The sequence below is a fragment of the Heterodontus francisci genome, chromosome 12 (assembly GCF_036365525.1).
Source record: "Heterodontus francisci isolate sHetFra1 chromosome 12, sHetFra1.hap1, whole genome shotgun sequence".
NCBI lineage: Eukaryota > Metazoa > Chordata > Chondrichthyes > Heterodontiformes > Heterodontidae > Heterodontus > Heterodontus francisci.
This window is the reverse complement of record NC_090382.1, coordinates 26207563-26232176: the sequence shown is the minus strand read 5'-3', so window position 1 is coordinate 26232176 and position 24614 is coordinate 26207563. Positions and strand designations below refer to the sequence as shown.

Genomic DNA, 24614 nt, shown 5'->3' with positions numbered 1-24614 from the left:
GAAGACTAATTTATAGAGGTAATCTGGAAATTAATCACAAATAGGTAAAGAAATTCATGTTAGTATTTCTCTTTCCTTATATATTCTTTGGTGTGGAGGTAATATTGGCACAGCTGCATTTATTGATCATTCCTTGAATCACTGAATTCCACGTGGTGATGGTGCTCCTACAATGAGATCAATAGGAAATTCCAGGATATTAACACGGCAACAATGAAGTAAGGCGATATATGTCCAAGTGGGGAGGGTTGTGTAATATAGAGTCATTGGTTCTCCCACAACTTTGTTCTTGGTGTCGATATCAGTTTTGTCCTCTTTACTATTAGGTCTGTGTTGATCCCTGCTAAAGAAGGTACAACTATGCACATTGGGTAAGGTCAGCAGTGGTGTCCATTTTTAATAGATCATTGTATTAGGCTCATCCATGAAGAACTGCCACATGAACAAGGTACTGGACAGCAGTTAGTATCTTGTGTATTTAGTCCGCAACAGGATTCAGTGCCTGCAGTCACTGGAGAAGAATAAAAATTGGAGGATAAGGGAAATCCAAATCTAGTTAATCTGGATCTTGTATGTGTCAGTTTGGCTCAGTGGTGGCATTCTTACCTCTGAGTCAGGTGATAATTGGTTCAGGCCCCAGTCTAGGACTTGACCTCAATATTGAGGTTGGCCCATCAAAGTAATATTGAGGGAGGGTTGAGCATTAAATCAAGGCAGTTGCACACATAATACTATTCATATGGAGTTCTCTTGGCTCTATAGCCAACACTCATCTTTCAATCAACACCACTAAAAATGATCTCATTTTCTTTTTGTGGGGCCTCACAGTGTGCGAACTGGCTGCCATGTTTGCCTACATAATAACAGTGACTACACTTCAAAAACAGAATTCATTAGGCATGAAGCCAGACAATGATTATCTCCAACAAGAGAGAGTCTAACCACCTCCCCATGACACTGTACAGCATTACCATCACTGAATCCCCCACCATCAACATCCTGGGGGTGGTCACCATTGACCAGAAACTCAACTGAATCAGACACATAAATACTGTGGCTACAAGAGCAAGTCAGAGGCTGGGAATTCTGCAGTGAGTAACACATCTCCTGACTCCCCAAAGTGTTCCCACTATCTATGAAGCATAAGTCAGGTGTTTGATGGAATACTTTTCACTTGCTTGGATGAGCACAGCTTCGACAATACTCAAGAAGCTCGACACGATCCAGGAAAAAGAAATCCACCAGATCAGCAGCCCATCCACCACCTTAAACATTCATTCCCTCCACCATCATCACACAGTGCAGTAGTGTGTACCATCTACAAGATGCATTGCAACAACTTGCCAAGGCTCCTATGATACCATATTCCAAACCCAGGCATAGAAGGACAAAGGCAGTACCTACATCACAGACTGTAGCAGCTCAGGAAGGCAGCTCACCACCACCTTCTCTCGGGAAAATTTGGGATGAGCAATAAATGCTGCCCTTGCCAGTGACGCCCACATTCTATGAATGATTTTTTTTTAATTATGTGCTTCGGGACATCCTGAGGATGTGAAAGATGTAAGATAAATCCAAGCCCTTTGTTCTTTTTCCAAATTAATCTATTTTTGCATAGCTTTGGCACTGGTGCATACTCAGTATAGAGACAGCTAAGATGTGACAGCCCTGATCAAGCATTTGCCTGTGCTAAATATTGACTACTCACCGAAATGTCTAGCTGCATTTTTACTATGGCAGTGGCTCCATAATGTCAGGCCATTTTGTGCAGTTAACCTTACGGCCAATAGAAACCTGTTCCTCCATCACAGCAGCAGTTGTATTAAATACTTTCAACTGGAAGAGAGCAACACTCAACAGCAGGTCAAACCAATCTTGAGACTGAGTGCACTCAAAATGTTCAAGAGTTCATTACAAAGCACAATGTGTTTCTGATGCATGGCTCTTTTTCTTGACAGTCAACATCCTATTAAAGATTAATGATAAGCACAGGATGAAAGCCTATAGCAGTGAAATTGAATACTTTTCATGGTGGTTTATACATCCAATCTTCTGTGCTGAGACAACAGCAGTTCCCTTAGTAGATGTTCTATCAAAAAAAGAGAAAATCTGACGCTGACCAACTTGTGTGCACTGACCCCTGTGCCTCCTTCTCCAATCCACTTGAGAAAATTGATCCTCGTAACTGACAGCCTGATCCGTCAGGACAGAGTGCCCAAGGGGGAGGAGTAAAACTTATAAATTAAGAAGAAGAAAGATGTTTTGCTATTTAAATGGAATTTCACTTTATTGAAACCATTGATTACATAAAATTACATAGAAGAAACAGCACAGAAACAGGCCATGTGGTCCAACTAGTCTCTGCTGGTGTTTATACTCCACACCAGTCCCCCCCATTCCATCTAACTAATTTCAGCCTTTCAGCAGATCTTTCTATTCACTTTTCCCTCATGTGTGTCTGCTGTGGCTCAATTGGTAGCACTCTGAACTCTTCAGTCAGATGGTTGTAGATTCAGAGTCCCACTCCATAGAATCGAGCAGAAAAATCTAAGCTGAGACTCCTGTGCAGTACTGAGGAAGTGCTGCATGATTTGGAGGTGTCATCTTTCAGATGAGACATTTAATCAAGGCCACATCGACCCTCTCAGATGAGCATAAAAGATCCAATGGCAATATTTTGAAGAGCATGTGACTTATCCCCAGTACCCTGGCCATTATGTATCACTCAACCAACATCACAAAAACAGATTTTCTGGTCCGTATCACATTGCTGTTTGTGGGAGCTTGCTGCGCATAAACTAGCTGACACATTTCTTACATTACAACAGTGACTACACTTCCAAAGTACTTCATTGGCTGTAAAGTGCTTTGGGAAGTCCAGAGGTTTTGAAAGACACTATATAAATGCAAGTCTTTTTTTCTTTTATGAACTCGTCTAGTTTCCTTTTGAAAGCTTCTAAGGTATTTGTCTCAACCACTTCCACTAGTCATGAGTTCCATATTCAAATCAGTTTCTCAGAAAAGAAATGTATCCTTATTTCCCTAATGGATTTATGAGCAGTTATCTCGTATTTATGGCCCCAGTTTTGGATTCTCCCAATAGTAGAAACATTCTCTCCAGGTCTACCCTTTCCAACACATACATAATTTTAAAGATCATTATTAGGTCTCCTCTAAATCTTCTCTTTTCTAAAGATTAAAGCCCCAACCTGCTCAATCTTTCCCAAAAGCTAGAATCTTTCGGTTCTGATACCATCCTTGTAAGTCTTTTTTGCACTTGCTTCAGCGTTTCTATGTCCTTTTCATCGAATGAAGACCAGAATTGTGCCCAGTATTCTAAATCCGGCCTGATCAGCGTCCAATACAAGTTTGACATAAGGTCACCACTTTTGAAGTCTGTACTACTAGAAATAAATCCCAGTGCTTTGTAAGTATGTTTAATTACTTTGCTGACCTGCAATGCTTCTCTTAATGATTTGTTCACCTGTAACCCTAGAACCCTTTGTTCTTCTATCCCATTCAGTTTTTTTATTTTCTAAGGTATAAGTGATGATCAAGATCAATGGTGAGACCCCGGAAAATGTGGATCATTTTACATATCTTGGGAGCCTTCTCTCGGCAGAGGCAGACATAGACAACGAGGTTCATCATCGCCTCTAATGTGACAACTCAGCCTTTGGCTGACTGAGGAAGAGAGTATTTGAGGATCAGGATCTCGAACCCAAGTCTAAGATCATGGTTTACCGGCAGCAGTGATCCCTGTGCTCCTACATGCTTCGGAGACTTGGACAACTTACAGCAGGCACCTTAAAGCACTGGAGAAGTATCACCAGAGGTGCCTCCACATATCCTCCAAATCCAGAGGCAGGAAAGGCAGTCAAACGCCCAAGCCAACCTGCAAGCATCGAGGCGCTAATTACCCAAAGCCAGTACCGCTGGGCGGCTCATGTCATTCGCATGCCTAACACCAGACTCCCGTCGCAGCTCTTCTACTCAGAACTTGGTCGCCCCACGAGAACAGCAGAAATGCTTTAGAGATGTCCTCAAAGCATCATTGAAGAGATCAAACATCCTCTTTGACTTGTAGGAGTCCCTGGCTTGTGACTGTCCTAGATGGAGACAGCTCATTCGGGAAGGCATCAACACCTCGAGGAACTTCGTCGGGAACATGTGGAGGCAAAGTCGAGGCATCAGAAGGAGCACACAAACCTCCAAACTATTCATCTACCTGACCCTTCAAGCACCACCTGCCCGTCACATAACAGAGTCTGCAGATCACGCATTGGACTTACCAGCCATCTCAGAACCCATTGAACCGGAGTGGAAGCAAGTCATCCTCAATCCTGAGGGACTGCTTAAGAAGAAGGATGTTTCTGTTTTTCCTACCAAAGTGCATCAGCCTACATTTATCTATGTAAAAGTTCATTTGCCACTTAACTGTCCCGTTTTCAAATGTCTTCTTGTATTATGTTTTCATCAATGTTAGCTATACACCCCAGACTGGTATCATCTGCAATTTTGATATCGAGTTACTTATTCCTAAAGCATTAATGTAAATTAAGAATAGCAGTGGTCCTGGCGCTGATTCTTGTGGAATACCGCTTTCTACCTTCCTCCGATCTGAATAATTACCATTTACCCCTCCCTCTGATTTCTATTTTTTAGCCAATTTTCTATCCATTCAGCTATTTGTCCCCTGACTCCACTAGCTCTAACCTTTGCCAGGTGCCGACTGTATGGTACCCAATCAATGGCCTTTTGAAAATCCCAGTTTATGACATCTACTTTTTTTAGTTTTAGTTTAGAGATACAGCACTGAAACAGGCCCTTTGGCCCACCGAGTCTGTGCCAACCATCAACCACCCATTTATACTAATCCTACACTAATCCCATATTCCTACCACACCCCCACCTGTCCCTATATTTCCCTACCACCTACCTATTTTAGGGGCAATTTATAATGGCCAATTTACCTACCAACCTGCAAGTCTTTTGGCTTGTGGGAGGAAACCGGAGCACCCGGAGAAAACCCACGCAGACACAGGGAGAACTTGCAAACTCCACACAGGCAGTACCCAGAATTGAACCCGGGTCGCTGGAGCTGTGAGGCTGCGGTGCTAACCACTGCGCCACTGTGCCGCCCTTGTCTACTCACCCTTGTCTACTCTTTCCATTATCTCTTCAAAGAATTCTATCAAGTTAGTTAAGCCTGACTTATCCCTCCATGTTGTTCATTTTTAATTATATTTTCTTTCTCTAGATGCTTTTTATCACTTCTTTCAGTATAGATTCCAGTATCTTTCCTAATACTGTCATAAGCTGACTGGTCTATAGTTGTCACGTTTTGTTTTATTTCCCTTTTTATATATAGGAGCAACATCAGCTATCTGCCAATCCTCTGGCACTACCATGGCTTTTATGGAACATTTGTATAGAAAAATTCATGCCTCTGCTGCCTCCTCCCTAGTTTCCTTGAATATACGTTGGTGCGTACCATCTGGACCTGGGTTTTATACTCTTTTAGTTTTGTGCATTTGTCAATTATTTTCTTCCTTCCTACCCCAACTGTATTAACATTCTTTTTAAGCTCATCCTCTATTGAAATGTCTATTTAATAATCATCTTTAGCAAAAACTGAACTGAAGTAGTCATTTAATACTTCTGAAATTTCACTGTCATTACGCATCTTTATGTTGCCCTGTTCCTACTTCAATTTTCCTTTTGTTATTTAAGTGGGTGCAGAATATTTTATTATTTATTTTTATGTTTTGTAATTTGTTATGCCAATATGTTTTGTTAAATGATAGTTTCCTTTGGTCCACTGGCTGAAGATCTGAATTTTTTAAAGACATTTTTAAAAGACAAGATGCCAGCTAATTCATCCTTTCAGCTTAAGATGATCACCTAATTTGCAACACTGTATCCTGCACTGCAATGCTTGTGAGGAGAGAGACGAAATGTCTGCTAATATCCCAGCAGGAACCAAGACCCAGGAAGTTTAAAGGAACTACCTGTTCTCTCGGCAAGAAGAAGAAATACTACTAACTGCTATGTTTGAATCACTGAGTGACTGTCATATGACAAGTCCCTCCCCATCTGTGATTTTAAGCTGGTGCTTTTTCTGTAGCAGAGGAGAAGCAATTGGACTCTGACATGAGCAGACCCGAAGTGGGGGTCCCTCTCTCTCTCCATTCCAGCTTGAAAGCTTTCAAATCCTGTTTGTTGACTGACCATATTTGCATACTCCAGTTACAATCAGAAACCCCGTTGGAGGAAATCATCCGCATCACTATCTCCAAGAGACTCACCGAGCCAGTCATCTACCTCTTCAAACTAAAAGCCTCACGACCACTGAATTCAGCTGGAAGCCAGCCAAATCACCAATCTCCACAGACTGTGTACCTTTTTTATGGACTCTAACCCAACCAATCTAGCTTCCCCACTCATAAACCTATTTGTGTGTGTGTAAACCTCTAGTGTGTGTGTGAGAGTGAAAGTTGGCACATTCGTTATTATTTTATTAGTTTGGTTAAGGTACAATAAAGTTAACCTCTTTCTTTGTTAACTCATGAATACCTGTCCGATTGGTTCTTGTTATAATCATAGCAAGTAAATAGTCAAACACCAACTGAATTGACTAGTACATCCACTTTAAGAAAGAATTAAACCTGTTGTGATCTAACAAGGAGAGGGAAAAGAGGGAAGACCTTCAACCCTTCCTCACTTGACCCCACCAAATTTCTCTTTGCCTCCCTGATGTTTGTTTTAATTTCTCTTCTAAGTTCTTTGTGTTCCCTTTTGTCCTCTCCTTTAGGTCTTTAAATACAATTTTTAACTTTAGTTCGTTATTCACCCATGATGCCCCATAAATAGTTTGCTTGATTTTGGCTTTTAGTGGAATAAACTTCTCTTGAACTTTTTAAAGATTTCCATTTGAAGAATTCCTAATGTCTTTCTGTCTATTTGCTTTTCAAGATTTTCTCTCAGTTTACCTTCTTTAGTTCCACTCTGATTTCCTCATAATTTGCTCTTTTCCAATCAATGACCTTAGTCTTTGTCCTTATGTCACTCTGGATCCTGATCTTGAACCTTCTTATGTTGCGATCACTACTACTAAGATGTTCTCATACTCTGATTTTTCCAATCTGTTCTGGTCAATTGCCCATAACAAGATCCAGCATTGATTCTTTTCTTGTTGTATTTCTTACATACTGAGTGAGAAAGAAGCCCAGTATATGCTGTACAAACTCAATTTCCTTTTCTCCTTTTGCTACTTCCCCCTTAACTTTGTTTTATTGCATACAGAGCATAGCAGTGCAGTCACTATGGATTTGTAATCCAGAGGGCGGGACTAATAATCCAGAGAATGTGAGTTCCAACCTTACGATGACAGGTTGTGAGTTTGAATGCAGTTCAAAAATGCTGGTGTTGGTAAAAGTGACCATGAATTTGTTGGATTGTCATAAAAACCCAAATTTCTCACCACGTCCTTTTGCAAAGGAAACCTCCTGCTCTTACCCAATCTGTCCTATATGTGACTCCAGTCTCACATCAATATGATTGACTCTTAACCGCTCTCTGAAGTGGCCGAGCAACTCACTCTGGTGTATCAAGCCATGACAAAAATTGTAGCAGTTCAAGAAGATAGTCCACCACCACCTTTTCAGGGCAATGAGAGAGGGACAATACATGCTAGCCTTCACAGAATCACAGGATTGTTACAGTGCAAAAGGAGGCCATTCAGCCCATCGTGTCCACACTGGCTCTCCGAAAGAGCAATCCTTTCAGCTCCATTCTACAGACTTCTCCCCATAACCCTGCACATTCTTCCTTTTCATATAACTGCCTTATTCCATTTTGAATGCTTCAATTGAACCTGCCTCCACCACACTCTCGGCAGTGCATTCCAGACCTTAACCACTCTCTGTGTGAAAAAGTTTTTCCTCGTGTCAATTTTGCTTTTCTCACCAAATACTTTAAATCTGTACCCTCTCCTTCTCTATCCTTTCATGAGTGGGAGCAGTTTCTCTCTATCTACTCTGTCTGGACCCCTCATGATTTTGAATACCTCTATCAAATCACCTCTCAGCCTTCTCTTCTCCAAGGAAAACAGTCCTAACTTCTCCAATCTTCTCCATAACTGAAGTTCTTCATCCCTGAACCATTCTCGTGAATCTTTCTGTACTCTTTCCATTGCCCTCACATCTTTCCTAAAGTGTGGCGCCCAGAACTAGACACAATACTCCAGCTGAGGCCGAACTAGTGTCTTATACAAGTTCAACGTAACATCCTTGCTCTTGTACTCTTGTCGCCTGATAATAAAGCCCAGGGTACTGTACACTTTATTAACCACTCTCTCAACCTGTCCTGTCACCTTCAATGATTTATGCACATATACACCCAGGTCCCTCTGCTCCTGCACCCCTTTAGAATTGTACCCTTTATTTTATATTGTGTCTCCATGCTCTTCCTACCAAAATTAATCATTTCACATTTCTCCGCATTAAATTTCATCTGCCACCTGTCTGCCTATTCTACCAACTTGTCTATGTCCTTTTGGAGTTCTACACTATCTTCCTCACCATCCTCGTATCATCTGCAAACTTTGAAATTGTGCCCTGTACACCAAGGTCTAGGTCATTAATATATATCAGGAAAAGCAAGGGTTCCAACACTGGCCCCTGGGGAACTCCACTACAAGCCTTCCTCCAGAACAAAAAATATCTATTAACCACTACTCTTGTCACTCAGCCAATTCCATATCCATGTTGCTACCGTCCCTTTTATTTCATGAGCTAAAAGTTTGCTCATAAATTTGTTCTGTGGCACTGTATCAAACACCTTTTGAAAGTCCATGTGCACCACATCAAAAGCATTGCCCTCATCAATTCTCTCTGTTACCACCTCAAAAAACTCCAGCAAGTTAGTTAAGCCTTTCCAATGATGCCTACATCTTGTCAATGAATTTTAAATAAAAAGATTGTTGAGCAAAAGTCCTTTTATAAATGTCCCTGTAGAAAAAGAACACATTTAGATATTGCTCCATTTGATATTGGAATGCATCAATACAATACTGTGTTAGAATCTGCACAGAACACAGCAAAGGTGCTGGATAAACAGAGTGAGAGCTTGTGTAGAATCCCTCTTATATGGAACAGTAAACGGCTGGAAATTTGTACGAAGACTGCCCTGAGACAGATGGTGTCATAAACCAGCAAAGCTTGAACTATTTACCAAATGTTTAAGAACTTTGAGATGAAATGTTACAGATTAACTTCGACCCATTATAAACAAAGAACAAAGAACAAAGATAATTACAGCACAGGAACAGGCCCATCGGCCCTCCAAGCCTGCGCCGATCCAGATCCTCTCTCTAAACATGTCGCCTATTTTCTAAGGTTCTGTATCTCTTTTCTTCCTGCCCATTCATGTATCTGTCTAGATACATCTTAAAAGACTCCATCGTGCCCGCATCTACCACCTCCGCTGGCAATGCGTTCCAGGTGCCCACCACCCTCTGCGTAAAGAACTTTCCACGCATATCCCCCCTAAACTTTTCCCCTTTCACTTTGAACTCGTGTCCTCTAGTAATTGAAACCCCCACTCTGGGAAAAAGCCTCTTGCTATCCACCCTGTCTATACCTCTCATGATTTTGTACACCTCAATCAGGTCCCCCCTCAACCTCCGTCTTTCTAATGAAAATAATCCTAATCTGCTCAACCTCTCTTCATAGCTAGCGCCCTCCATACCAGGCAACATCCTGGTGAACCTCCTCTGCACCCTCTCCAAAGCATCCACATCCTTTTGATAATGTGGCGACCAGAACTGTACGCAGTATTCCAAATGTGGCCGAACCAAAGTCCTATACAACTGTAACATGACCTGCCAACTCTTGTACTCAATGCCCCGTCCGATGAAGGAAAGCATGCCGTATGCCTTCTTGACCACTCTATTTACCTGCGTTGCCACCTTCAGGGAACAGTGGACCTGAACACCCAAATCTCTCTGGACATCAATTTTCCCCAGGACTTTTCCATTTACTGTATAGTTCACTCTTGAATTGGATCTTCCAAAATGCATCACCTCGCATTTGCCCTGATTGAACTCCATCTGCCATTTCTCTGCCCAACTCTCCAATCTATCTATATTCTGCTGTATTCTCTGACAGTCCCCTTCACTATCTGCTACTCCACCAATCTTAGTGTCGTCTGCAAATTTGCTAATCAGACCACCTATACTTTCCTCCAAATCATTAATGTATATCACAAACAACAGTGGTCCCAGCACGGATCCCTGTGGAACACCACTGGTCACACGTCTCCATTTTGAGAAACTCCCTTCTACTGCTACTCTCTGTCTCCTGTTGCCCAGCCAGTTCTTTATCCATCTAGCTAGTACACCTTGGACCCCAAGCGCCTTCACTTTCTCCATCAGCCTGCCATGGGGAACCTTATCAAACGCCTTACTGAAGTCCATGTATATGACATCGACAGCCCTTCCCTCATCAATCAACTTTGTCACTTCCTCAAAGAATTCTATTAAGTTGGTAAGACATGACCTTCCCTGCACAAAACCATGTTGCCTATCACTGATGAGCCCATTTTCTTCCAAATGGGAATAGATCCTATCCCTCAGTATCTTCTCCAGCAGCTTCCCTACCACTGACGTCAGGCTCACCGGTCTATAATTACCTGGATTATCCCTGCTACCCTTCTTAAACAAGGGGACAACATTAGCAATTCTCCAGTCCTCCGGGACCTCACCCGTGTTTAAGGATGCTGCAAAGATATCTGTTAAGGCCCCAGCTATTTCCTCTCTCGCTTCCCTCAGTAACCTGGGATAGATCCCATCCGGACCTGGGGACTTGTCCACCTTAATGCCCTTTAGAATACCCAACACTTCCTCCCTCCTTATGCCGACTTGACCTAGAGTAATCAAACATCTGTTCCTAACCTCAACATCCGTCATGTCCCTCTCCTCGGTGAATACCGATGCAAAGTACTCGTTTAGAATCTCACCCATTTTCTCTGAGTCCAAGCATAACATTCCTCCTTTGTCCTTTAGTGGGCCAATCCTTTCTCTAGTTACCCTCTTTCTCCTTATATATGAATAAAAGGCTTTGGGATTTTCCTTAACCCTGTTTGCTAAAGATATTTCATGACCCCTTTTAGCCCTCTTAATTCCTCGTTTCAGATTGGTCCTACATTCCCGATATTCTTTCAAAGCTTCGTCTTTCATCAGCCGCCTAGACCTTATGTATGCTTCCTTTTTCCTCTTAGCTAGTCTCACAATTTCACCTGTCATCCATGGTTCCCTAATCTTGCCATTTCTATCCCTCATTTTCACAGGAACATGTCTCTCCTGTTTTATAATCTGCCTTTCAGGTCAGTAAAAATGGAACAATGATGCAGTAATTAACTCCTTTAAGAAGTCTGTAATAACTTGGGTAACTATCTGGTTAGAAATGGGACTGACTGTGAGAAAGAAAGAATGTGCATTTATAAAGCACCTTTCATGACATCATCATGTCCCAAAGCACTTTACAGCCAATAAAATACTTTTGAAGTGTAGTCACTGTCACAATGTAGGAAGCACGGCAGATAACTTGTGCACAACAAGCTCCGACAAGCAACATCAGCTAATGAGCAGATCACCTGTTTTATTGATGTTGATTGGGTGATAAATATTGTTCAATACACTGGGGACAACACCTTTGCTGAACTTGAAAGTAGTGCCAAAGGATCATTTATGTCCACCTCAAGAAGGCAGATGGGAGCTTGGTTTAATGTCTCATCTGAAAGACAGCACCTCCGACACTGCAGAACTCCCTCGGTACTGCACTGAAGTGCCATCCTAGGTTACACGCTAAAGGCTTGGAGTGGGACTTGAACAAATGATTTTCTGACTCATAATGACAAATATAGGCAGAAGTGATCAAAACTGCTGTATAATGGTGTTGCTGGGACCATGGTAATACCTGTGTAAAGCAATTACTACGGAAACTACAGGGTATGCCAAAAAGCCCCAGACTTTCAATATTCCAATCTGTGTACAGCTTCTCAGTCCATGGGAGGTGCAGATCAAAGATTAGTTCAATTGGACAGTGATTATAATCAATGGCCAGAAAAATAAGAATGTCATGAATCTGGTGCACTGACCTTTGCACCCAATTTCACAATCTATGTTCCCGTCGAGTGCAACTCTGTGCTGTGAGCAGAGTCTGACAATTCTAGAGTTTGTCAGGCAAGGCCCCCACCTGCCAAGACGGAGGCACACATTATTTCGCCACATGAACATTAAAACTTAAAATTGCAAGCCCCTGACTGGAAATACATTTGCATAGTAACAGACAGTGTTGGAACAAGGGGACCCAGTTGTTGCTTCCCCAATACACAGAAGAAGTGGTCATACCAGTTTAAGTCACATGACTGACTGTTCGTTGGAGTTTTTTTGAATTTGAACTTCCAAGCGGAAAATAAATCAGAGAGCACTTTTCTCCTGGACTGAGAAGATGTCTCTCCTGTCTGCTCTCACCTCGCTCTCACCAGCTTCGGAAGCCATTGAAGACATATGAACCCCAAGAGAGAAAAGTGTCCAACAGTGAACAAGGTTTAAGAAGAATACTGGGCCCCAATGAAAAGTAAGAGCTGTCTACAATCAAGGACTCTACGGCGAGCTGGAAACATAGAAACAGTAACAAGAAACCCCCTTTAGAGACTGCCTCAAACCTCTACATTTTATTTTACTTCTGTTCTTTTCTGTCCCTATTTACATGTGTGTATCACGTATGCATGCTAGCATGGGCGTGTCATATATCCGTAGGCATGAACCGTATTCGAGTTTAAGTTTAAGGTTTAATAAATTTCACTTTCTTTCTTTAAACCTAAGGAAGCCTGTTTATGCTAATTTCTTTGCCTTATAATTGGAAAGCTGTGAACAAGGATTCACAAAGGGGAGCTCAAAACACAATGTGTTTAAAATCAAACCCTGTTCCAATAAGACCAGGTGAAGACAGTAACAGACCCCTAGACACATTGCTCACCTGGTCATAACAAATTATATTCCATGTTTAAATCAATTACCTTTGGGGAATGTTGGAACATTTTCTCTGTGACGTTAAAGTAAATAGGGTGGAGTAGGACCTATGATTGGGTAGGACCTATGGAAGCAGCAGACTTGATGAGAAGAATGGTCTGCTTATACTATGCTTATTTTGTTTCTGTTAACTCTCGGGATGTGGGTGTCACTGGCAAGGCCCATCCTTAGTTACTCTTGAGAAAGTGGCAGTGGGACTTCTTCTTGAACTACATGGGAGTTTGATACAGCTAATTGGCTTGCTAGGCCGCTTCAGAGGATAGTTGAGAGTCATCCATGTTGGCATGGGACTAGAGTCACATATAGGCCAGACAGGGTAAGGACAACAGGTTTCCTTTCCTAAAGGATATTAATGAACCAGTTGTGTTCTTAAGCATAATGATTCCAATGGTAGTGTTGGAAAGATGTTGGTTTTGCACCCTGGGTTCACACTGACCACTGTTAGGTATAACGGGAGTTAAGTACTGTGCAACTTCGCTGGTGCTTGAATCAGAAAATAAACAATGAACATTATGTTCCCATTTGCATCTGATGCATTGCTCCTCCATCTACACTGCTGTTCAAAATAGATAAATTGGTGGCAATTAGCTCTGAATTATGGGTAGTGGTGTGGTGGACTCCTGCCCAAAGGAAACTGAGTTGTTCCAAATTCGTTACATTTTGAACCAGTATTGGACTGGATTCAAACCAAAGAATGCAAAGACAGTGTGATAACGTATGCCACCCTTTACTCTCCATAATACCCTGTGCTCTCTGCAAGTGGTGGTTTTACTGAGAAGAAGCGTAATTGAAATCAATAATGGACTCACAACAAAATGTCTTTAGGACTTATCTGTGGTGCTTGCATTCAAGGTCGAAACATTGTGCAGTAATAGAAGAAAATCAATGATTGTATATGATTATGTGATTATTGCACTGCTAATGAAGGTATATCATAATATGCTCACTGCTGTCACATTGATCAGTCTGTGCAGATGGCTAAAAGCTAGCAGCTAAGTCAAATTTATGTATGAACAAAGGCCGGGATTCTACTGAGCTTCCAATGTCGGGCTCCATGGTGGGGGTTTGGGGAGGGAAGGGGGAGGGGGGATGCGGAAAGAACGTTCCGGCAGTGGCCCGCCATGGAGCACAACGCCGGGAGTACCGGGCCCGATTTTCCTGTCAGTGGCGAGGCTCCATGGCGGTCCCCCCCCGCCGCTGGACAATGGGACCCGGATTAACATATTTAAATTAATTAAATGAATACATTTAAATAAAATCACCTTCGGGCCGCGATCTTCCGAACAGTGGTCGGCACTCAGGCACCTTCATTTTCCCGTCCAGGGAAAGCAGGCACCACCATGGTGGGGAAGGGGGGAACATGATGTTTAGTGCAGTGGCGGGGAGGCGGAGGGGGAGGCGTGGGGGGGGCGGGGAAACGGGGTCTAATGCAAATTACTACTGTAGGGGAGGGTGGGAAGGGGAGTCCTCTGCACTTTGATCAGTTTGTGGGGGGAGACGACAAATGTTGAATTTAATTGTTATTGGGGGGGGGAAGGGTGATAGATCTATTGGCAGTACACTGTGTGGCGGGGGGGTAGCTCTTCAAAAATTTAAATGACCCAGCAGGGTTGGCTGCCCTTTAAAAATGATGCCAGCGCTTGCACACAGCCCATCCCTCCACATGATTTTGGGGGATGGAAGATCGCGGCGATATGGTGGTGTGTGATGCAGGCCACCATTTTATTCGCCCGCCGCCGCTCCCAGCAACGGGAGAAGAAAATCCAACCCAAAATGTGGGAACTGCAGCTATCAACTGTGGGTAAACATGAATCGCAATTATATAAAGGTATTGCACTGAATCATCACATAAACCTGAAATGTTATAAAGATCTTGTCCTGTACACTTGCTGGTATCACTCGGAGTTGTCACTGGGCTTCAGTATTGCTGTTGGGGCAGCCATTTTGTAGAGAACTTCTGTTGTGTGAAATTCAACTCCAGAGATTTCTTGAATGTGAACAAAGGATTGTGGGAAGCAATCATCCACAATGTCAAATTGCAAAATGTCTGCTTGCAGGTTGTTTTTTAACAGCTCAAAGCAAAGATAACCTAAAGAGCCTGGTATTGTGCAATTATCTCCCCATCGTTTGTAGCAGGTGCATTAGTGTTAACGCAATTGTTCCACTATATGCAGTAGACAGTAGAACCAAAAGAACAAAATAACCAACATAGAATTAAAAACATATCTTCGCTTATCCCCTGCCTCTCCTGTTTGTTTGAAGTTACATCCAGAATTTCATCACTAAACACTTTAATGAGTGGGAACAGCTGATTGAATGCATATAGACTTTGGTTGAAACCAGAGGTCCTTTTAAAATCAGTAACTACAGGGTTAGTACATACTGAACTGTCCGACATAGCTAGCCTATTGAGTACGTTATAAGCAACACCGTTGTAATGGATGCCTATGGTAATGGCAAATATCAGTGCAATTTACCCAATATAAGCAGCTGCCTATGATATGTAAGGATGGTGTGAGTAGTGCAGGCTATGTGCCCTTTTTATAACATTGATGGAAAAATTAAATCGAATACATTTCCCCTTTACGAGTACAAATTCTCTTCTCCTCCTCCCACCGACAAATATATGCTAATTCGTAGTCATTCTGACTGACTTACCCTTTTTCTTGAAGAGTTCACTGTGCACAATCTCTGTCATGGACTGGATCTTCTGTTTCTGGAGCTTATTGGGAGGAATGCTGGTGTAAAACTCCAACAGGAGCTGGCTACAGAGGAAGGAGAAAGGACTCTTTAGCAGCATCAGATATTATAAAGCCCCTCCAATGTTTCAAGACTTTTGTCCATTTGGCCTTGGGAGAAGGATGTTCAGTTAATTTAAATCATGATGCGATCAAGTTAAGTTTGGTACACAAGAGGTAAAATCACAGAAAGACACAAGTTGTTTAGGATGTTGAATAGGACCTAGTTGAAGTACAAGATTAAGTAGCCATCAGGATTGTATATTAGTTTGAAACAACGGAGAGGAGTTACTATTGGCATATTCAATAGGTTCATACCTGTAATGTTGGATTGGTTTCCATTCTGAGGTGGCAGCAGGGGACATAGCTAAACAGGCAGTGCAGATGCCATGGCTCTCATTATTTGCTGTGATTGCTGACACAGCGCCTGGGGGCTGAGCCTAAGCAGAATCCCAGCCCTCCCAACTGGTGCCAAGCATGCATACCCATTGTTGCTGTTATGCATGCGGCTAGCTGGTGTCTGTGACCTGAAACAGATTTTGCAATCCTGCATAAATCAGAAGCGAGACATGAGATCAGAGTGGGGAGAGGATGGGTGATGGGTGGGAGAAGAGATCAGAAGCGGGGGACGGGAGATCAGGGGAGGAGAAGAGGAGATCAGAGTGGGGACAGGACTAGAGATCGGGGAGGAGAACAGGAGATCAGATGGGGGAAAGGAGATCAGAGTGGGGGAGAGGACAAGGAGATCAGAAGGGGGCAGAGGACAGGAGATTGGGGGGGGGGGGGGAAGGACAGAGGATTGTGGGGGAAGGACAGCAGATCAGAGTGGGGAGAGGACATTAATCCCTCCATTTCACATCCATTACCCTGGAACCCTCTGCCCTGGTGTTCCATTTTCCAAATTTTAAATTGCAGCAATGTTATTCAATGCAGCTTCCATTTAAGAGGGACAGACTGCCTTTAAGAATAGAAGTCTGGTTGCAACATATGCTCCCAAGGCAATATGTTTCGATCCCCTGCTGAGCAGTAAGGCAGCTGACAGCATGAAGAGGCAGCCATCAACGAGGACAATGCTTGGCCCAATGCTACTCTCATGGTAGTGAAGTGCGAGCACCAAATTTTCATGCTGCCACCTCCAACGGAACCAGCACAGGCAGGTCACCATTTGCAAATCCTGCACCCAAAAATTGGGGCAACCCAATTTTGAGCCCAGAGCATCCAGTACACACACTGTTTTGCCCTTTGGGTTATGCCATCATATGTCAAGATACTGGTCAATACAAGTATACAAATTGGGTGGTCAGCACTTTAGTATGAGTTCAAGGGAGCAGCATGTGGGTCTTATAAACAAAATGAGCTTGGAGAGTACACAAGGGAAAAAGGGGGATTGAAACTAGAGATAAAGGCACAGGTTCGAGGATAGGGCAGGGAGAGCATGAGGGAAGGTTTGGCTTGGTGGACAAAGGTAAGTGTGAGAAGGAACAAAGATGACTGTTGCCAGAACAGTGAGTGTGATTATTACTAGTGTATAGAGGGATTCTAACCAAGCATGTAGTTTGAATCTGTATGGTTGATCTTGGCTCAGTCGATAGCACTCTCACATTTGAGTCAGGAGATTGCATGTTCAAGTCTAGACTCCAGGACTTGATCACATAATCTAGACTATAACTGCAGTGCTCTGCTTAAGGAGTGCTGCACAGGCATGGGAGGATAGGGGGAGCTATTCAGCTAGGCCCCATTGGCCATTCCAGCTGGATGTAAAAGATCCTGTGCTATCATGTGAAGAGAGCAGGAGAGTTCTCCAAGCATTCTGGCCAAAATTCATCCTTTAAATCAATACCACCATAAACAGATTAAACCATCATTCATCTTATTTGCTGTCCGGGAAAACTTGCTGTCTGCTAATTTGCTGCTGCATTTACCTGCATTTAGAGCAATGATGATACTTCAAATGTAATTCTTTACCTGCAAAGCACTTTAGGGCATCCTCAGGACATATAAAGATGCCCTGCAAATATTTCTGTTTATTCCGATACGTCAGTTTTTGACTAGACTAATAACGGAAAGAATGATTATCTGTGTAGACTCCTGCCTGATTCAATAAACACTGCTGGTACTACCGATGATCTCATCAACCTACAAGAGGTGAAGAGGATCATCTCATCCTGACTTGTGTAAGATATCATTCTCTACTAAGGTCATGCTATGAACAACTGGTCTGTTACACATTGGATATGCTGGTCAGGTTAAACTGCAGCATAAAATCAAAAAGCACAGCAAGCATCTATCTGTTTATTAACTCTCCCCACAAGCAAGGCACAGGGATCCATCAATTCAGCCAGTCAAGGTCATCAAAGCATACCCTGTTTCTCTTGAGAGAACATTTCTAAGGCATGAATCTGTTTGCAGTGTTTACTCTGGAGCTCATTCTCCATCATCCGATTCAACATTTCAATGTGCATTTTTAGCATATTGTCAATAATATGAATGTTATTAAAGTCATAGAATCATAAAATGATACAGCACAAAAGTATTTATCCAATTCCCTTTGAACATTATTATTGAATCTACTTCCGCCATGCTTTCAGGCAGTGCATTCCAGATCAGAACAACTCGCTGTGTAAAACTTCTTTTGAGATTGTCTTCACTGGGCCTTCATCGCTGGGAGCTCGGTTCACATTTGGCCCTGAGTGATGAAATGAAACTTTCCTCTGTCTGTCAGCTGAAAAGATACTATGTGAAATGAATTTGTGTGAGCAAGGACCGTGCAGCAAAAAAGCTGCCCCTAATTTGGCATCAGTTGACAACCTCACTGAAAGCAGATGTGGGAAATGGAAATATCACAGTGGGCTAGGAGTTGGTGCTTCCAATATTAGTATTAGGTTATCTTGTTTGGGGAAGAGGAGAGGGAGATTTACTCAACCACGTGAACTTCATCTCAGAGTGACTGAAATGTATCCTATTGCGTGCACTGACATCTCTCATCTCGATGAGTCCAAACTTCATACGGAAATAGTGTTAGAAAAGGAATGCTTGGCATTATTAGCGAGGCTCAGTTACCAGTGGAATTGGCAGCAACCTGCTTTGATAACTCAGTTCTAGGTCCACCATGGGGGAAGGCCCAATGGGGAAAGTTTAGACCTCGGCAGGTGATCAGCGACATGATGGTATTACTCCTCTTGTTTCTAAACTAAATGATCGGCGCAACATCGAGGGCCGAAGGGCCTGTACTGCGCTGTAATGTTCTAATATCTAAACTAAATCTTGCAAATTATTCGTAGCATTTTTTTCCTTGAATTGGAAATGCCTCTTCTAAAGAGGAAACTTTGGTTTTTGCCAATCCTTTTATTTAGGTGATGGGCATGTGACACATGATGTAAATCAAGTTTAAAATCTTTGCATCACCTATGGGTGATGTTACCAATGTCTTATATCTCTTCTAGTTTATCTGTCTTTGCCTGCACTCCAAATAAGAAATGTAATCTATAGTGATAAGGACTTTGAGATACAGTCATAGAGAGATACAGCACTGAAACAGGCCCTTCGGCCCACCAAGTCTGTGCTGACCAACAACCACCCATTTATACTAATCCTACATTAATCCCATATTCCCCACCATTCTCCTACCACCTGCCTACACTAGGGGCAATTTACAATGGCCAACTTACCTATCAACCTGCAAGTCTTTGGCTGGGGGAGGAAACCAGAGCACCCTGCAGAAACCCACGTGATCACAGGGAGAACTTGCAAACTCCGCACAGGCAGTACCCAGAACCAAACCCAGGTCCCTGGAGCTGTGAGGCTGCGGTGTTAACCACTGCGCCACTGTGCTGCCCAAATGATGTAATCAGGAGCTACATGAGTGAAAATCATCCTTTCCCTTCCTATTTTCCATGCAACAATAAAAGATGATGTGGAAAGAATTCTTCAGCAGGGTGTATCTTACCTTAGTAACTTGACATCAAAGACTGTCACCACATCATGCAAGACTGATGGCAGGTATTTCAAAGAAGCAACCTGGGATCAGGAAAATAAAGTAGAATTAGTGAAGTTGCAGAAACCTGCAGTCCACATACATCAACCATCTTCACAGCCTGATTATTGATGCATTTGTATTTGTATTGTATTTTGTAGCCATCACTGTTTGGGTTGATTCTCAAGCATTCTTTAAAGGTATGCACACTTGTTCCATTCTGCGTGAAAGGTTACGACCCATCCCTTCTACATTTCAAATATGGTCACTATTTTAATGGCAGGACTGAGCAGCTCAAATAGAATTGCTGCTTTGACTCCACTTGGACATCAGTTTACAGTAAATCAATTTTACTTCAGAAGAAATGTTTGAGGATGAGAATGTAGTATACTGTATTAAACTGGCTTATTTTATTGCAATATCTTTTGTACACTGCCTCTCTGCTGCCCTCTCTGTTGGGAAGTGTAAATAAAAAGTTTCCAACATGGCTGCTCCCAGTTAAGACCTCATGTTAGTTTTAGTCTGAATATATAACAGAATCATGGCGACGAAAGGATGTGTTTGATTTGTTTTACATTTAATTCTAGCGATTACAGTCTGACTTTTGGACCTCCCAATGTCGATTTTGAGGAAGCTTGAGCGATTTGAAAGAATTCTTTGTGTGTTTGTAATTCGTGTTCAGCTACAACACAGTGAGTAGGTAATTTTAAAAAAATATGGCATTGAAGACTTATTTTGGGACAATGAGGGAATACAACTCCAACAAGGAGGACAAGAACAAAGGCTACACATTTGGCTTAAAGCTAACAAAATCAGAGCTCAGGATAAAATGAATGTTTTCCTCACCATGATGGGGCTGGATGCATTTGAGGTGGTGTTTAACCAATGTTGCGAGACCCCAGTACTTTGGACTATTCTGAAGTAAATGAGATTCTGGACTGATATGATGGCTCGACTAAGAACTGAGTTGCATTCCGTGGAAGGAAGCCATTGTCAAATGAGCCTATTGCAGATTATATTCTTGAATTAAAGAAACTGTCTCATCACTGTGGTTATGGTGCCAACTTAGATGTCAACCTTAGAGACACATTATTCGGAGGTCTAAAGAACAGTAAAATCCAGGCCATGCTTTTGTGTAAAGGCAATAAGCTGCCATGGAAGGAGGCCTGTGTTGAGGCCACAACCAGGGAAATGACAGGAAGAGATAGTGGCAGATTGCAAGGAAGTTCTTTTCCTGAACTGGCAGGGAAGGTCCACCAGATTTCAGCAGGAACCAGGCAGCCAGGTTCACAGACTCAGAGTCAGAAATTTAGATGCTATTGTTGCCAGGGTAGCTACTAACCATATAAATGCTCCCATTTTCAGTCAAAGTGCTATGCCTGTGGGAACGTTAGTCAAATCCAGACAGGCTGCAGGAGTAGAGGAAACAATAATGCTCCAGGTCTTGCAAAAGCTCCAGATCGCAGCAATGCACCAGGTCAAGGTCATGGCAAACCTAAAGCTGGTTGAGGCTCCTGGAAGTCTTCGAATGTGCACATGGTAGATTTGGAAACAGAAGTAGATGCTATCGAGCAGGAAGATCAAGAGTTGTACTCAGACACAGAACAAGAAAAGCAGAACATGGATGTTGAGAGAAAAAGGGCTAAAAATTTGGAAGATGAAATTTGGAGATTCACAACTTACTTTCGTAGTCAATACAGCTGCAGTGGTGAGTGTTATCTTGGAAGGACAGTAAAGAAGTCCCTATCTCACATTCCCTTATGAAAAATTGGTGTGAAAATTACTAGTTATTCCAATAACAGTATTCCAGTATTAGGTGAAGGAAGTGTTAAGGTGGAATACAATGATGCATCCTATTACTTGCCATCGGTAGCAGTAGGAGGGAATAAAGTCTCCCTGATGGGAAGAAATTTAAGAAACCCAGTTTAAACTGGGTCAAGTTATTTACAGTCAGGATTAGTAAAAGTACATTTGGCATTGAGGAACTGAAGACTGATTCAATTTTAGCAAATGAGTTACCTGTGAATGACTTTGCATATATAAATGACATGCCAGTGTCTGCCAGAGAAATTTCTGAAGATACTAGCAAGGATGTGGTGCTCAGTAAAGTACTTAATTATATCATGAAAGGCTGGTCTAAAGAGTGCGATGATGAGAAATTGCAGGAGTATTTTACACGTAGAAATGAATTAAGTGTAGATCAAGGCTGTCTCCTATGGGGTTTAAGAATCATTGTTCCACCAAGGTTTAAAGAGAGATTGTTAGAGGAACTTCATCAAGAACACGCAGGGATAGTCTGCATGAAAGCAGTAGCAAGAAGCTATTTTTGGTATCCAAAGGTAGATAGAGATATTGAAGAGTTGGTGAAAAGTTGTGAAGTGTGTCTCAGAATGAGAAATGATCCAACCAAGGTTCCTTTTATTCCATGGTCAAACACAAGAACACTGTGGGAACGGGTACATGTCAATTTCTTTGACGTGGAAGGTAAAGAGTATTTTGTTTTGGTCGATATCTATAGCAAGTGGATAAATGTTGAATTTATGCTCAATACCACAAGTGCCCCCCCCCCCCCAAAACTATTGAGGTTTTGAGAAGTTGGTTTGCAATTTATGGATTGCCAGAAGTGTTGGTGTCAGATAATGGTCCGCGTTTGCACCAGAAGAGTTTGAAATATTTCTGAGTAAGCATGGAGTCAAAAACATTCTAATACCACCATATCATCCAGGATCAAATGGTGCTGCAGAAAGAAGTATATAAATTGTGAAGAGGTCTTTGCAGAAGTATTTGCTGGGTGACAAGCTAGGCAGTAATTTCTGTATTTCTCTTCAACACAGGCTGGACAATTTTCTGTTCTCTTACAAAATAACCCCACAGTCTACAACGGATTGGTCACCTTACGAGTTAGTGTTTAAACACGCTTCTAGGACAAGATTTAGTTTGCTTAAGCCTGACGTCAATAGCAAAGTAAGAGAAAAGCAAGACAGAGTGAAGATGAGTCATGATGCTCGAGGCATGAAACTTAGAGAGCTCAGTGCTGGTCAGAAGGTCATGGTGAAAAGGCTTCCGAAGAGACAAGGAGAAGTATGTGTTTGGAGTTGTTGCAAAAAGGCTAGGTTAATTCACATATCTCGTGAAAATTGGAGAAAGACTCCGTCAGTGTCATGTTGATCATTTGCTTGAAAGAGGAAATCTGACGAAAGGGAGAACATGAAAACCCTCTTATAGTCCAAGTTCCTACAGTTGCAAGCGAAAGTCAGAAAGAAAGTGCAAGTCACAAAGAAACTGAAAGTTTGCCGGTATCACCGAATCCACCGGTAGAGCTCAGTGAGTCAGGCTCTTTGATTAAGACTAATCAATCAATTTCACAGTCCAAATCATTAAGTGGAGTGGGTAGTCAAAGTCAAAGTTCAGGGTTGTCACAGCCTGAGATGTTGGGAGAGCAGAGTCAAGCTAATGGAAATGGAAGAAGATACCCAGACAGAAAGAGAAAGAAGCCAGATAGGTTAATTGAAAGTATGTATAAAAGAAGAAGAAATAAGTTGTTCTTTTCATTATGTTTTGTCAATGATGATATTTTTGTTATGACAGACTAGTGTTAAGAAAAAAAAACATGTAAATTAAGCTGGAAATATTGGTTATATGTGATTTCATTGTGATTACAGTAATAACAGGCATGCAACCCTGCTATTGTATTCTGGGAAATTATGTACAAATACCATTTTACATGTAATTTATTTTTTAAATGGGGAGGGAGTGCAGTATACTGTATTAAACTGGCTTACTGTATTGTAATATCTTTTGTACGCTGCCCCTCTGCTGCCCTCTCTGTTGTGAGGTGTAAATAAAACATTTCCAACATGGCTACTTCCAGTTAAGACCTCGTAGTTTTACTCTGAATACACATCAGAGAGCTTGATGGAGCCTCATGTCCATCGACCTATCACAAACTGAAAACTCTGTTCCGACTTTGCATTCACTGCATCTCTTGATTTGCTCTTTCTCAGCTCTGATTAGAAAGCCTTTGCAATCTTTTAAATGTAAAACTTCGATACTTGGGCACCAAATGATTGTGTCTGGGATGTCTAGAGTTTAAAGGAATATTTCTGTGCACTGCATTACTTGCTCTAGTGTTATATTCCAGAAAGCCAGTTGGTGAAGGATAGTACTGAAGCCATCTTTACTCAGTCTAACATTTATTTATAGAGTGAAACATTACAAGCATACACCTCCTAACTCAACCACACCACAGTGTCAGTAAGTCTCTTTATTTGTGCTCAAGTGAAACCCCTATTAATGCCCTTCACCTGCATGTAATTAAACACAATTTATATACAATTAACACCTAGTTAATCAGTAACATAAATGAATGTAATGTTTTGGGTGAAGTTCTTTGAAATGTGATGCAGAGCTGAAAACATGCAAATTATTTCCTTCCATTTTTGTTTCCTCCTTTAAACCTCCCATCTCTTCCTTCTTTATTTCCTTCCCTGCCTATCTACCATTGACGGATAAGGGTTTTTAATTGAATGTGTTGAAGGACAGGGGAATAGAGTTAATCAGCAAAAATTGAGATGGTGGGTGAGTGGGACTCAGTGCAGGGTAGGATATGGGTAGCTGCATTTTGGAAAAGCTGGAATTCATTGAGGGTGGACATGGGATGGTCAGTAAAGAGAGCATTGGAATAACCAAATCTGGAGGTGGTAAAGGCTCATCAGTGCAACCCTTCTTTTTTTTTTCCTTCCCTCACTCCATATAATCAAATTGCTGACCATTACTCACTCAGGGTCATGTATCAACATATGGACAA

At 42.0% G+C, this 24614-nt stretch overlaps 1 protein-coding gene across 3 annotated transcripts in view; it reads right to left on the bottom strand.

Moving 5' to 3' along the window:
* Positions 1–24614, bottom strand: part of LOC137375787 (dedicator of cytokinesis protein 2-like) — a 690449-nt gene that overhangs the window by 455791 nt on the left and 210044 nt on the right. For all 3 annotated transcript variants that reach the window (XM_068043220.1, XM_068043218.1, XM_068043221.1), the window contains exons 24-25: positions 19781–19851; positions 15755–15861 (exon numbers count right to left, since the gene is read on the bottom strand). In XM_068043220.1, the coding sequence (XP_067899321.1) occupies positions 15755–15861; positions 19781–19851 (178 nt within the window). The remainder of the gene's footprint in view (positions 1–15754; positions 15862–19780; positions 19852–24614) is intronic.